A 15,772-nucleotide genomic window follows, 5' to 3' on the forward strand; every position below is an offset into this window, starting at 1 on the left:
CCTGATTTAGTGAACTTTTTAAACTACCCAGGACTGAAATATATGCTGGGTGAGACAATGAAGCTCATGTTTGGTGCTGATCCCTGCATGGTGCCCTGGAGAACACCTCCTGTTTTGGAATGTTTCCTATTGACACACGAGATAAAATAACCAGTTTGGCCCTGGAGGACAGTCTGCTGCAAGAAATAAATGTAACCTCATCTTACTGTCATTTAGTACAGCTTGGAAAGCTTTGAAACTCAAGCATTAAATATGAGCCTTGAATTTCCAATTCCTTTCAAGTTTCTCACATAGAAATGTTTATTATAAAGTAATTTTCTCGTGGAATAATTTATCTTTTATTCCTGCACTTCTCTGTTTTGATCCCACGCAACAAAGCAGGCAGCTTGTACATGAGCAGTTCAACCTTTTCCTCCACCTTCCTTCGGAGGGGTCACAGCACACTGTACAAACGTGACCTCATCTCTGCCATGGTAAATGGGCACAGCCAAGTCTCTTCCCTCTGCAGGTGAGCGAGGGCAGGGGAGGTGCCACGACTACCCAAAGTCACAGCAGGTCAGGATTTGAACTGGAAACTGAATCCACATACATTTTATGTGTCCCCTTGTCACCACTTATTTAATTCTAAACCCTGGCTCAGAATTGTTCAAGACTTGAAGTTTTGAAGAACAAATGTGACCCAGGAAGATGCTCTGCAGTGACATGGGGCTGCTGGGGGAGGCCAGACCCGGGTCTGTAACTCTTGGAGATGCCCCCAAAAGCTGCTGCAGACAGAAAGCAGGGCAGGGAGGCACCAGTCTCTGTAGGAAGCAAAAGTGCCAAATAATCAAGGAACGAGGGTTGTTGTGCTTACTTGTGGATTCTGGTAGGGACATGGGACAGAACAAACAGCTGTGGGGTTCAGGGCTGTGCTTTCTCCTTGCAGAAGTTCATCCTGCCCAGTGCTGTTCCAGGCAGGCTGGGGATGGAGGTGCACATCATCCATTATGGAAATGAGCTTTCCAGTACATGTCATCAGTAGTAAGACCTCTAAATTAGAAATGAATGGAGCATTTTTTGCCTAAATCCTCTATGTTGTTTTAAAAATTCGAAGTGCTGCTTTAGCTTTCAGTGGTTCTTATTTACCTGCCTGGTTCTAGCTCTGGAAACACCCACAGGACAGGCTTTGTCTTAAGCACGTGGTAGGAATGGTTTTATGAACCTCTTGTGTAAAGGTATGGAAACAATTTTAGGATTAGGGACCAGCTGAGTTTCAATTTCAAATAAAAACCCTACGAGAAAAATGTTTCTTTTTGCTCTTTCCAGTCTCTGCTCTTTCCAGTCTCCGGGGTAAGACTGAAATATCATCTTTCCCTCCACGGGTTAAAGACATTTAGTGGATTTGGGGAATTCCTTCCTAACACCAACCTGGATAAAAATAATAGTGTGATAAAATAACCCAATGCTATAACCCCGACACGCTCCATGTGGCATCTACAGGATCCTCAAAGATTTTCCGTGCAAATAATTTTCTACAAGAAACTAAGCTCTTCAAACAGCTTGTGTCTAATGTTTTCTGGGTGCTGTTTCTATTCCTCTTTAAAAAGTTGCTGTATGCCTAAAAATGGAAGTTTTCTGAGTGAAGCTGGAAGCAGTGTCGTGTGGAGGTGTTGAGGTGTGGATGCTGCACCATCTTTGGCCTCCTCAAGAGGTGACCATAACTGGTGATGACGGTACTCCTTGTCTTTCCAAAGGGAGCAAAAACACCCATCAGGCTTCTCTGTTGCAGTCTTGGTGCTGCTGAGGTGCTGGTATTGCTCTGGCTGAGTATCTCCTCTCCTGGAGACCTGATGGCTGAGCAAGGAAAAACTGTGAATCCTGGGAAATGTGGCATGCTGGATGTATTTAGGTAACCCAAAGTGCACGTGGTGCTGGTCTGGCTCTGCTGCCTGTGGCTGCTCGGGGCAGTGGCCACAGGAGTGGCACAGTCCTTGCACAGCGAAACACAGGGGAGGAACCAGTTCAGCCTTTGGGCTTTCATCTGCCTGCGAGTCAACACCCTGATTTTTAGGAGAAACAGGATGTACGAGCCCTCCCACTGAAATGGTAATTAAGAGGGAGCCTTCCCCAGAAATGCGAGTGCCAGGAGCTGCTCCTGAACTGATTTGTGTGCAGGATGAGCAGAGATGACCCAGTGATTCCCAGCTCTCTGCCAGGAGCCTGACTCCCCACGGTTTGTCTCCTTTTGAACCGAGCAACCCGTCCAAAAATGCCAAGTTGCATTGGAATGGCAGGTACTGCTTTGAAACACCTGTTTGTGCGGGTAATCCATATAAAGCCCTGCTTCCTATGCACAGGAAAAATGGGACATATCCTTACACCCGTCCCCAGCCCTTTCCAGGATTTCCCACTCCAGGTTTGCCCCAGGACAGGTTTGATGCTCCCTCCTGCCACTTCCCTCTGCTCCTCACCCCGCTCCCAGTCAGACGGATCTCACACAAGTTCCTTCCACCAAAACAGCTCTGATTCCCGAGCCACCCATATGCGTTCGGTCCGGGCAGGGAAAGGCAGCGCCGGCAGCTGGGAATCCTCCAGCTCTGGAACGGGAACCCCCGAGCGCCGGGATGGGAATCCTCGAGTTCTGGGATGGGAACACCTGAGCTCCGGGATGGGAATCCTCCAGCCCTGGAAGGGGAACACCCGAGCTCTCGCTGGCCGTGGATATGGGGAGAGGCTGTGCCCGATCCCGGCAGGCTGAACGCACCACGTGTGGTCCCCGGGAAGCTCAGACAGAAAGGAACCACAGGAAAGGCTTTGGAAAGGGCCAGGCGAGGCCATCGCGTTGCTCAAGCCTCCATCCCAATCTCCCCCCCTGCAGCAGTGCTGGAGCTCGTGGTCCAGCAGCCCCCGAGAGACCCCCGAAACCCACCCGGCACCAGCGAGCCCGAGAGACCCTCAGAGGGGCAGCGAACGGCCCTTTTAGCGCTGCTGCACCTCCTGCCACCCCACCCGACCCAGAGAAGGTGCCGGGCAAAGGGCCGAGAGCCCGAAAAGCCTCGGGGTGATGTTTGAGGTGGGGAAAAGCAGTGGCTGTGCCGGGCGGGCCGGGGCTGCAGGGGCCGCACGGGGACACTCGGGCGGGACCCCGCGTGTGTGTGACCGTGCGGGGAGTGACGCGGGAGCGCTCCCCGGGGGCTGCGAGCGAGGGGGGGCCGGACCGGGAGCGGCTCTGTCTGAGGGAGGGGGGGGGCAGGCGCGCTCCCGCCGCCCCGCGCCGCAGCGCCGGGCACGCGCCCCCCGCACCGCCCGTGCTGCAGCGGGGGGCGGGGCCCGCGCCATGACGGACGCGGGAGGCGCCCAATGAGCGCGGGGCTACGGGGTGACGGCGACCAATGGAAGCCGAGCGGGGGCGGGGCGAGGCGCGGTGGGGGCGGGCCCCGCGGCGCGGCGTGCGGAGGTTGCTATGGCTGTGGCCGCAGAGCGGCCGCGCCGCGGACCAATGGGGACGCGCGAGGAGGCTGACGGGCGGGCGCCCGGGCCAATGGGCGAGCGGCGCGCGGCGCGGGGGGCGGGGCCGGCGCGCAGGGGCGGCGGGGCCGGCGCGGCGCTAAAGGAGCGCGGCGGGCGCGGGGCGGAGCGGGCGCGGCGGAGCCGGCGGGAGGGCGGCGGGAGGGCGGGCGGCGGCCGGCGCTGCACAGGTGAGGCGGCGGGGCCGGCCGGGGGCACCGCGGCGCTGCGAACCGGGGGGGAGCGCTCGGAGGGGCCCGCCCGCGGCGGGGGTGTGGCGGGGGCGGCGGGCCCGCCACACAAAGACCCCCTTGTCGGGCCGCCCGCCCGCGCCGCCCGGCGCTGCCGCCGAGGGGAGGGGGCGGTTTGCGGCCATTTTCTGCCTTCGCCGCGGGCGCGGGGCGAGGGGCGCGGGGATGCGGCCGCGCCGGGCCCCGCCGGGCCGAGCCCGCCGCCGCCTCTTTGTCCTTCGGGCCCGGCGAGGGGCAGCGCGGCCGCGGCCCCCGCGCGGCTCCTCGGGCCGGCCCTGCCCCGGGGGTGCCCCGGCCCCGGCGTGTCTTCCCTCCCCCCCGCTTTGCGTCGGGGGCCTTTTTTTGGGTGTTTTTCCCCTTTATTCGCACGTCGGCTGCGGGGAGTGCTGGATTCCTGCATGAGAAATGCGCTCATTTGTGTGTTTCATTTGAATGCCATTGTTAGCGGAGGAGCCCTGGGCAGGGTGAGCCGGGGCTCGCTCGCCTTCTGCAGAGGGGCTTTTGTGATGGGCTTGGTGGGGTTGGAAGCCCGGGGGCGAGAATGACCCTGGAGCCGCCTGTGGTCCCCCGATGTTTAGGTCTGTCCCTCAGGGACCGGGGTAAAGCCAAGTTACACCGTTCATACGTGACCGGTGTGTGCAGTTATATATGAACGCATTCATTTCACTCCTCAGCCTTTAATTCCGCGGGGGGAACGGTAATGATTGATTTTGTCGCGTTAGCTTTATTTGACCTTCAGGTTTCGCTGCCTCTCGGTGTGTGAGAACCGAGTCTGGGCTTATCTTGGATGCCTTTGGCCGTGTCACACCTGGCCGGGAGCGCTCGGGACCGACACGGAGGTGCATTGGCACACGGGGGTGGCACCGGCGTCTCCAGGGCTTTGTTGGAACCTGGGCTGTGCTCTGGCACAGTCGCCTTTCTCGTTCGGGGTTGGAGGCTCCGCTGTTAAATCTATGGGCTTTTTGAGCCAGGTGTAGCCTTCTTTGACTAATATCTTTATTTTCATGGTGGAGGAGTCCAGCTATTACTGAACTTGTCCCCTCAACGATTCCTTCTTTCTTCATGGGAGTTTTCTCTCAGAGGCTCTTCTGAAATACTTTTAATGTTGAGTCATCATATCTTGATTTGAATTAAGCTGTCTGTGGTAACCGGGCTGCTCCTCACACCTCGGAAGGGTTGGGTGACTTCACGCTCGCTTTACATCGAAGTTGGACAGTGTAACAAATCTCTCTGCCGTGGATGGAGACACAATTATCCTATTTAATTACATGCTCTTCCAAGGAGGGTTGGGTTGCCAGAGCACGTGCTGTGGTAGGAAAGGTGACAAGTGCAGTTTGGGAAACCTCCCTGGTTTTCTTCCCAAGTTGACCTTTAGGTTACCTGATGGAAAAAGCTGATGTAACATTCTTCAGCAGAAGAGATGTCGCGTGTGTGTGACAAACCAAGATATTTAACGTGTTACCAACCAAGATGTTTGATAGCCTGAGTATGAGGGGTCAGGCTTGACCTTTCTGCTCCTCAGGGAGTTCCAGATGAACCCTCCAGCTCCAAGAATCCTGGCTGTGACAGCAGAGCCCAGGGAAGGGGCAGGGCCCTCTCTTGGATAGAGGCAGGTAAAATGAGTGTGCAGGGGCTCTTGTCAGTCAGCAGTTTTTCTTTCCCCTTCAAATTACCCGTGGAGCTGTTGGAAAATCCAGCATCAGCCCTTGCAGTGTCTTGAGCCTCGAGGTAAACTTGAGATCTGGAGACATTTTTTTTGGAATATGGTGATGTCAGCACTCAGGACTGAGAACAGGAGCAGGCTGTGGAAATGCAGAGTCTCATGTTTTTCAGGAAGAATATGATCAAGGTTTAGCTGCCTTAATGTCTTGCAGAAACTCCAAGTGTCCTAAGTTCTTGTCTGTAGTTGAGAATCCACATTTTAAAACACGTTCTGGTTTCTGCAGCCAGCCACCCAGTGAGCAGGTTTATGGTTTTGTATCTATCTCTGTATTTTTTTTTTCACTGTTCCGTTGCAGCTGTTAGAATTTTTACTAACAAAATTCTGCTCAATTTGCTCTTCTTCCTTATCTCAGTCCAGGACACAGGGCTGTGATTTTCCTGCTTGCAGCTCTCACACTGCAACGTCTCACCCTGGCTGGTGCACATTTAGAACCAGTTCATACTGGCTTTCCTGCACTGGGTTTGGAGGATACTTTTGTCTGGCAGTTGGTTTATGCAGGGCTGCTGTGTGAACAGGGGCTTCTCCAGACTCTGGGAGAGAGAACTGATGCTGCTTCTTCCAGGGAAGATGCAGATATTGGGGATGGATCATTCGACTGCTGTGGCACTGCGTGGGTCAGAGCGTTGTTTGTAACCTGCTCTTTGCTTTTCCCTCTCCAATCACAGGGTAACTGAGAGAGGGCACCTTCGCTTCCCACCATGGCACAGAGGTTGGGACAGGAGGATCCAGAGAGGTACCTCTTCGTGGATAGGGCTGTGATCTACAACCCTGCCACCCAGGCTGACTGGACTGCCAAAAAGTTGGTGTGGATCCCCTCGGAGCGCCACGGCTTCGAGGCAGCCAGCATCAAGGAGGAGAAGGGGGATGAGGTGTTGGTGGAACTGGCAGAGAATGGGAAGAAAGCACTAGTCAATAAAGATGATGTTCAGAAGATGAATCCTCCCAAGTTCTCTAAAGTGGAAGACATGGCAGAATTAACCTGTTTGAATGAAGCCTCTGTATTGCACAATTTAAAGGATCGCTATTACTCTGGGCTCATCTATGTAAGTACTAATTATTAGTGTCATTCTGGGTGCTAATTCAGCTGAACTGTCCTGGTTCCCATCCCTTTGCTGTGTGAAACAGAGGGAGTGGGTCACATCTGTGATTTGACAGCCTAAATACTTGTGTCCCTGCCATTTACATTAGACCAAAGCCTTTTTCCATGCTGTGTACAGGTCAAGAACTCTGTCATAAAACAAATGATATAATTCTGTGAGTGTCTTCTAGCAACAGGATGTGAAATGGCAGCTCCAAGGGCAGCTCCAGGGGCTCTGCTTGTGCTGCTCCTTGGAGCACTTGTCTCACGTGCTGAGCTGACCCAGTGAGCAGTGGCAGGTTGGTGTGAGCTGAGGGAGATGACAAACCCCCCCTTTGCTGAACTGCTGTGTGTAGTTGCTCCTGTGAATGAGCACATGTCGTGTTTTAACTTGCTGCATATTAAAAGTGGCAATAAGAGGCCCTGCTGTTAGTTAAAAGCTGAAGTTGGAGAGTGCTGGGAGTGCAAAATGTCTTTTTGGAACTGAATATCAACACAGTGGCCAGGAAAGAATGTGTTGGAGTGCTTAAAATAAACCAATAAGATAAAGCTTTTTTTTTTTCCCAGTGGTTTTGAAGCACTAATTGAACATCTGGCTTATCACCATCTTGCCCTAGAGTTGGGAATCGGAGCACTGTTGGTGCTGTCTGACCCTGCTCCTCCCTTGGACACTGTCCCAGGTCTTTCCTGTACAGTTCAGAGCAGCTCCTGGTCTCTTGGCAAACTGGTGGCACAGTGATTTGTTGGGTCAGGGAGTCATGAAAATCTACAAGAAGACTTTCTGTCCTAAAAGAAACTGGAACATCTCCTTAAATGCTTGGTTCACTTTAAAAACACTTGTCCTGAAGCTTAAATCCATTTTATTTAGTCCTGCAAGTTGGCTCATTTTTCCCCTCCATCAAGGTATTAATGGAGGTATCATTTAATTTTTTGCTTGGTAATGTTTGGACTTACTAAAAATTATATGCAACTTCAAAATCCTTTGTTTTATATTTGTTCTTCTTTGTCAGCTCCCTCTGTGGGTTTATGGTTTTTGCCCTTCCAAGGCCTTAAACCAAAGTGTTTACAGCAGAGCTCAGTGAAAAATACTTCTGGAATGATTTCTGCATTAGGAAACTAATTGGATAATAAGTAGGGACTGGATTGAAAACTAAACAAGGTTGATAGGTCAAAAGTTTTCAGTCTGTGTATCAATGCTAATGATGGCTGTTATGAAATTCATTACAGCTGTTATAACCCTATTTCATTGTGAAGGTTAAAAGCTGAGGGCCTTAAATGTCACAGCAAACTCTAGTCCAAGGACTGCACAGAGTAAACACAGCCAGAAATGGCTCTGGAGATGTGTGAGAACCTGTCACTGTACACACACAGGGGATCCAGGGCTGTGTTACTCTGGGTGGCTGACAAACCTCCCTTTCTGAAGGACTGGCTGATCACATATGTGGAGTTTGTGGTACTCTGCAGGTGATTTACCTTTTTTTTTTTTCTTCCCCACCACTTCCCAAAGGTACTCCCTGCTTTCATTCTTTCCCTGTTGAGGCAGACTCTGGAACTTGGTTCTTGGCCTTGTGATGCTGCTGCCACAGAGGGGGATTAGTGCATCTGACCTCTCTGCCCCCAGGCTGGAAGGAGTTGGTTGGGATTGAGGAGCTCATGGATTTGTTGGCCTTTACTGGAAGGCTGAATTACAGGGCCATTGCTGGAGGATGCTGCTGGTACCAAGAATAATGGCTCAGTGCAGCTGGAATAATGGCTGCTTGTCTGAAATCAAAGCTCAGCTTAGTTTTTGGAGGTGGGGGGAAGAGCAGTGGTGAGAAGTGTTGGAGTAAAGGCTGAATGCTGCACAGATCCACAGACCATAGAGAAACTTCCTCAAGAGCTCAAGCTGGGGGTGTTTTTAGTGTAGTTCTGTCAGGGATTGCTAAACCCCAGGAATGTGGCACTACCATTGCTGCTGGCACAGCCCAGAGCCATTGCCTGCAATTCCTGCTGATGTTTGCCTGGTGTAAGGAAAAGAGCCAAAGTTAACTGAGCTGAAGTCAGTTCTGGTGGTTTGGCCACGACATGAGCTGGTTAAAGGTATGTTTTGATTTCCACATAGTACTCCCATAATAACCAAACTGAAATCTTACATTTTGGTGTTGGTCTCGGGCAGTTGAGGTGGAGGTGGTGAATCTGATTTAAATTTGCCAAAAGGCAGAGTGCAGTGTTGCCTTTCTAGGAAGTGGCAGGTGAAAGAATGTCAACTGAAGTAGCCACATTTCCTTTCAATCCCTAGAAAGGAAACAACCACTTGAGGGAATTGGCTGGTGGGCCCAGTCATCTGTCTGTAATCTGCTGCTCCAGGGTGACTCTGCTGGAGGAACAGGGAGGCTGACTAAAGCTGGCTGGTGACCTGGGCAGTGATGCTCATTCCACCACCAAGAGTTTCATGTGACATCCAAGTAGGGATGGCCAGGAGCTTCTGGAACTTCTACCATCTCCCAGGCCTGCCAAGTGACCCGAGCTGGGGCTCTGAGTCTCATTACTGGGCCGTGGGAGATGGACACAAATGGAGAACGTGGAGGATCAGTGGCTTGGAAAAACGTATCAGTGCTTGGTCCTGTCCTTTTGTGCTCTGTTCATGACAGCGCAGGAGATGTAAAGGCAGCAGGACTTGTATAAGAACTGCTGGGAAGGATGGTTGTGTGTAAACTGTAGTGATCCCAGTTTTGCTTTGGAGATGAAATAATTTCTTGCTCCACTTTTACCATTGCCTGTTCTGTTGCTTGCCACAGGGTTTGAGTGTAACAAGAATATGTGAAAAACATTCTTTCCTAGAGAAGCTGTATTACCTTTGCAGCAAATCCTTTTGAATATATATATATTCTCTCCCTACATATATTTTAATCCCTGAGAATGGGTAAATCTGTCGTTATGACTTTGTGCACTTGGACTTTTCTCCTTAACCTGTCAGTGAATCTGAGTCCTTGAGATCTCTGCTCGTTTGAGGCTTGGTTTTCATCAAGTACAAAGTGCTGGTTCTGTGAAGGTGCAGCCACCTACAGCAGGTGTTTTGTTTGTTTTCTCATTACTTTTACCTTGGCTGTGAGTTTTCACTCTTTGTTGTGTTTCATAGCTGAACTCTCCCAAATCTTGAGCTTTTCTAGGGGTATCAGCATTTCTTATGAATCATTTGAGCCACTAATGCTCTGAATTGGTCTCATATCTTGCTGGAGTGGCAGCTTCTTGTGTATTCTGGTTACTGCATATGCCTGTGAACTGTTGATTCTTTAGCTTCATGTAAAACTGGACTGTTCTGCCTGCCCTACTTTGGAGTGGCCAACTTTTATCCTGGCTTCAGCCTGTGTTTGGTGATATCCTTCAGCTGTAGATCAGGAACTGGGGGTAGTTCATTGGAAGGGCACTCAGGAGGAATTCCCAGAGGGTTTAGGAGGTCCTTTGAATATTTGAATAAACATGATTTTGCTCAGACTGGTTTTGTGGTGGTTGTTGAATATGCCATGATAAGCTGAGTTCCAGATCCCTTTCTGGGGGTGTTGCTTTAAGAGAGGAGTCTAGTTCTAGTCAGAAGTTTTAGGTCACCGAGGGCTGTAGCCTGAGTGAGGAAACATCTCTCTTTGTGCAAGATCTGCTTGTAAAATGCCACTGTGGAGGCTTCTAGGTAGATTTTGATTTCTACTTAAGTCAGCAAAATATGATCTCATGGCTGTGGAATAATCTTTGACTCAGACAATGAAATGGAGCAATGCAATCCCCTGGAAGGAGTGGATGTTAGGAGTCCCTCAGCCTTGGAGGCTGCTGAGTTTCAAGACCCCCCCGACTTGGCTGTGATAAGACAAGATTGCTGCTCCAATAATTCTCCCTGTCAGTGCTTCAGGAGCTTTGGGGGTTTTCATGAACCAGCTTCCAAGCTCTTCCTGGTCCAATGTGGCCTTTGAGTGTGGGAACTCCCGGGCTGGGATTTCCAGCCTGCTGTGCTGGAGCTGTGGGGGCTCAGAGCAGCTCTGCTGTGGCTCACAGCTCTGTGGTGGCAGGGGGAGGCTGAGCCAAAGCTGCCTCCTTCAGCTGCAATCCTGGGAAAAGGGAGATGCTTCAAGTGGGTCTCTGGTGTTGGTGGGAAGGGTTGGGAAGCGGCAGAGGAGATAAGAAGGAGGATTTAGTCTGAAAATAGAGTGCCAGGAGGACAGATGCTGCACTTGGCAATAGACAGGGGAGATACTTGGGTGCTTTGGAGAGCTACAAATCAAGTCTGAGAGCTGCAGAGGAGTTTTTGGTGTAGGAAGAGGTGTTTTCTCCATCTTGGTACCTTTGCACTTCAATATTAACAATGTATTTATTGGCTTCAGTCTATTCAGAAAAGCAAAGCTCATGCACAGGCATGTCAGTTCTGTTCAAAATGAAGTTTTTACTCAAAGTTTACTACCTAATTTGACTCATGGCTGCTCTGAAGGAGAGAATGGTGTCAATAATTTTTAAAAATATATTTAAGTAGTTTTTTACCATTTTGTTTGTGAGGGACTGTCTGGTTTGTGTGCAGCTTGAGAGTCCTCTTCTTTCACTTCAGAGCAAGATGATTCCCTTTTCTTTTTGAATGTAATTTTGACATAGACTATTCCTCTTCTAGACCTGCAAAAAGCAAAGTTGTTCCTGCTCACTGTTATTTCAATGCTTTGTTAGGCAGCATTCTGAATTTTGAATTTCTAAGTCATGAAACATTAGACTGGTTTGGGTTGGAAGGCACCTTAAAGCTCATTTCTTTCCAACCTCTTGCCATGGTCAGGGTCACCCTCCACTAGTGCAGGTGGCTCAGAGGCCCCATCCAACCTGAATATTAAAAAAGCCCATGAAAAGCAATTTTTTTTTAAAATCAAAATACAGGTAGTGGATCAAGAATGTAAATACACCTCATTTCTGCTTAAATGGAAAGCAGCTTGTTCTTGGTACTGCAGGCCCTGGCTGGAGTTGGCATGAATAAGCTGATGGCTGTTAACACTGCTAAGGCAGGGCTGGGTGACACTTTTCCCAGCAATTCAAAGCTCTGCTTGTGGTCAGCACCTCGTTTGATGGCAAGAAAGACCCTTCCATTCCACTTTTAAAGCATATTTTAAATTGAAAAACCATGAACTTACGAATATCTTGTTAACAGAAGTATTTTGGCAAACCCAAATGGTGCTCTGACACACACTGGCAGGGTGGATCCTGTGCAGGTTTGGCACAAGGTACCGATTTTCCAGAGAAATCTAACATCCAAATTGCAGAGGGCTGTATTTTGATGGGCTGACTGGTAAGTGCAGGTGAAATGTCTGAAAAGTTCTGGGATACACAACATTTAGCCCACTCAATGGGTCTATAAACGTTTGATGATCTTTTTAAATTGAAAGATTATCTGGGAGGCTCAGAAGTCTCTTGTACAGTCAGAAGTTCCCACTCCTGTACCCACTGCAGCAGGATGGGATGAAGGAATTGCTCACTCAGATGTGGGGTGTAACTAAGCCACAGTAAAAACTAAGATATTCAAAATCCAGTGGGCTTTATAAAAACCTATTTAAAAAAATGTTACTGTTGCCACATCTGTTGTAGGCCCGGCTTTCCTGGAGGAAGTCCCTTGCCCACAGTTGATGGTGTGGCTTTCTGATACCCCCATAAATCATTGGAACTGCTCCTTAACTGCTTCCTGACCTCATTCAGTCAGGAGGATTAAAATGAGCAGAATTTCTCAGCCGCTGGACTTGTGTTCCCCTGCCTCAGTGTCCGGGGGGCCTCTGGCACGTGTGAGTGGGGTGGGATGTTGGGGAGCCCATGACCTGACTCTGGATGCTCAGGTGGAGAGTTGGAGCTGGGGACATGGACCTGAGACGTGTGTGCTGTAGGGGAGGTCGAGTTAGAGCTGACCAGTTGTGCTGCTCCTTGAGGAAGGATAAAAAGCTGGTGAAGCCCCTTGAGGAAAGGGTTACATTCAGCTCCAAACTCCAGTGAACTGTGCATTATCTTACCTGCCTGCTCCTCCACGTTTAATTTTTTACAGAAACTTTGGGAAAAGGGTTTTGAAGCTGTTTCTGTGAGGCTGAGAGCTCCTGGAACCCTCCTGCTGGTTCCTGCTCTCCTTGCAGATGACTGCTGGGTTTTTCTTTCCACCAGTGCTCACTATAGTGCAAGTTAAAATACTTCAGCAGGTATTTTTCTGATAATTGCAAGTGTTACCTCTGTAATTGGCCTGCAATCCTTTCTTTCAATTTTAATGTACTTTCCATTTTACTGGAGCAGAAGAGGGAAAGAATGAGAAATATGCCACAGTCCCCAGTTCCAGAGCCTGCTGTGGGTGGGAGCTCTGGTAACACTGCACTTGTCTATAAGCTATTCCTTCTGTTAAGCTGCTGCCTCCTGTGAGGCCAGAGTGTAACCTAGAACAATCTGTGGTATTACATAAGCTTCTGTGTTCTAATTGCTTTAATTTTCCTGCTGGTCCAGTTGGGAATGTTTCACGTTACTGAGCGTCAAAGATGGGTATTAAAAGAAAACTGCAAGAAATAGAGTTTGTTGCTTGATTCCATCTTTTCCTTGACACAGACCAGTCACTGGATCTAATACCCAGCATGTGGCAGAAGAAATGCTGGGCTTCACACTGGAAGTGTTGCTTTGACACAAGAACTTGTTTTCACATCGACTCTTGATTTTTGGAAGACTCATAAGTGTGATTAAGTTGAAGGAGCTCTTTGCAGGGTTTCAGTTTGTTAGAAATGTCTGAGGGACTGAAGGGAAATCAGTCAATTCCCTCCTTGCCCTGAGGCAAGCAGAGCTGTGAAAAAGTGCATGTTCTTGTCAAATATTCAGTTTCTGTAAAAACAGGTAGCTTAACAGCCTGAAAAGGAGCAGCAGTTTGGGTTCTGGACTCCTGTTGAGTGCTCAGTGGAATGCTTTGTGCTGCAGGACAAGCTGTGTGCCTGCACCAGAACTCATGGTAGCCTGTGTAAAGCTGTTTGTAGAGCAGTCAAGCTCTGACATGCAGCTGTACAGGAGCCCTGTGAAAGGATATTAATACTCCTCTGGCCCTGGTGCAACCTCAGATCATGTTTTAGCTCTGAGCAGTTGCTGTGGCTGAGGCTGTTCTGTCTGAGTGGCTGTGACCCTGAGCCTGTCTGGGAGAGCTGGAGAGCTCACTGAGCAGGGTAGAACCTGCACTGCTGATCCACTGTGGGGTTTTCTCCTTTGAACACATCTCCTGACAGCTGTCAGTGTGAAAATCCAGCACTGGTGAGCCTCTGTTCAGCTCCAGCTGTAGAGAATATCTCCAGACAAGTCATCCACAGCATGGGCTGGCCTTTGTCATGAATAGCTGGTATATGTGTTGTGCTCCTTCCCTTTCTCACTCTCTTCCTCAGTTTTCCTGAGGAACAGTGGCTCTTGTCCCCCAGCCTCTCTGACCTGAGGTTCCCACTACTCCACAGGGGATTCCTTACCCTTGATTCCAACTTTGTGGGTACTGTTGTTTGTTGTGGTTGTTTATTTTTTGTTTTAATCCAGCAATTTGGGCTTGTACAGAGATGTCTGGGTTATTTTCTAGGTTCTTATCTTGGCTGTGCCCTGGCCAGGGAGACTGGGGGTGGTGGTTGGGGGCTGCCCCTGCCCTGAGGGGCAGCTGGGTTGGAGCTGGGCAGGGGCAGAGAACGTGTCCCACCCCAGGGCACAACCTCACCTTTCTCCTCCCTGAGACTGAAGAGCTGCCTGCCCTGCTTTGAGGCTTGAATTTAAGATTGGATAACTTCAGGGAGAAAAGGTTCTACGTGGGAAAACCATGTCCAGCTCAGAGAACTCAGTAGGTCCTGGAGTGTGGGATGGGGGTCTGTAACCTCAGGAAGGGAAGCCAGGCAAGAAAATGCTACAATGAGGCAATTTATCAACCTGGAGAATGTGTTCTACTCCAGTAGTTATGGGATACTGCTTACAACATGTATTGCTTGCTAGGCTGGAAACTGCTGGTTTCTATTTCAGGTAATAATGAGAGATGTGTAGATGTTTACTTACTTCAGCTTAATTATTGATGTAGTAATAGAGTAAATCTGTCAGATTTTATATCTGAAGAACTGGAGATAAATGTTGAGCCTGCATGCTCAGGTGATGCAAACTGATTGTTACAAATTCCAAAACTTTACCTGCATCTTTCTAATGTGGTGCTTTAAAGGGCCTTTTGATGTTGTGGCAGAAGAAACCAAGCTAACAGTCATAACAGCATGTTCCTGGATCCAGGAACTGCAAAGCTGAGCTGTTAATCCAAGGAATCGTCCCAGGCTTTTGACCCTTAACACCTCCATCTGTGTCTGCACAGGGAAGGTGTGATATGGTTTTAAGGGCAGACAGGCCAGGAAAGCCCACACTCTGGATTTAGAGCCTGAGCTCCCACGTGCTTTCACCTGGGAATCACACACTCTGCTTGCCAGTTGTTCATTTAATGCACCTCTCTCTCAGGCTATGGGAATAAAATGGAGTTTTCAAACAGGCCAGGCCAGGAACCTGAACTCTGCAGTCTGGGACAGCTCACCAAAACCCATATTACTCAATGATAAACTACTGGATAAAGGCTGTAAGCATCTGGAAACCTTCAAACTCCACACTTAGCGTCCTGAGGGAGAGCTTGTGTACCAAACCTCTGTCAGAGCACTCCCTTACTGTTTGTCTCTGGAGCCTTGCCTGGAGTTTGCATTCACAGAGTCACAGGATGTTCTGAGTTGGAAGGGACCCACAAGGATCATGGCATTCAACTCTGAAGTGAGTGGCCCACGAGAGGATCAAACCCACACCGTGGTGTTTTAGCATCATGCTCTGACCAGCTGAGCTCATCCCAGGTTATTCCATGTGCTGTTGCTGTTGGTTGATCCTGCCTGCAGCCTGGTCCTGGCTAAAGCAGGAATGTGTGTTTCAAGCAACCAGCTTGTTCCCAGCTGATCCCACGAGCTCAAGGTGAATCAGCACCTTTACTTGCCTCTCAGTTCTTAATATACCTGTCAGCTGAAAAATGAGTGAAGTCTGGTTCTTCCTCCAGTCTGGGTGGCTACTGGAGCTTGTCAGTGCTGATCCCAGCTCTAATTCCCATCAGACACTTCCATCAGAGTCCATGTACTGCAGCACAGTATTCCTTAAACAGAGTGTCCATTTATTTAAGCAGGTGTGCAAGTTCTGATAATTCTTCCCATGGCTGCTCACCAGGAAGCTTTATGAGGGGTGTAAAAGAATCTC

At 49.6% G+C, this 15,772-nt stretch overlaps 1 protein-coding gene across 5 annotated transcripts in view; it reads left to right on the plus strand.

Moving 5' to 3' along the window:
• Positions 1–3,622: 3,622 nt before the first annotated feature.
• Positions 3,623–15,772, plus strand: part of MYH10 (myosin, heavy chain 10, non-muscle) — a 103,329-nt gene continuing 91,179 nt past the window's right edge. For 4 of the 5 annotated variants that reach the window (XM_017835949.1, XM_017835951.1, XM_017835950.1 and 1 more), the window contains exon 1: positions 6,159–6,503. In XM_017835949.1, coding sequence (XP_017691438.1) covers positions 6,159–6,503 — 345 coding nt within the window. Of the gene's footprint in view, positions 3,678–6,125; positions 6,504–15,772 lie in introns of those variants that run through there. The other variant, XM_017835947.1, reaches the window with a different exon arrangement.

The sequence above is a fragment of the Lepidothrix coronata genome, unplaced genomic scaffold, assembly GCF_001604755.1.
Source record: "Lepidothrix coronata isolate B3197 unplaced genomic scaffold, Lepidothrix_coronata-1.0 Scaffold267, whole genome shotgun sequence".
Taxonomy (NCBI): Eukaryota; Metazoa; Chordata; class Aves; order Passeriformes; family Pipridae; genus Lepidothrix; species Lepidothrix coronata.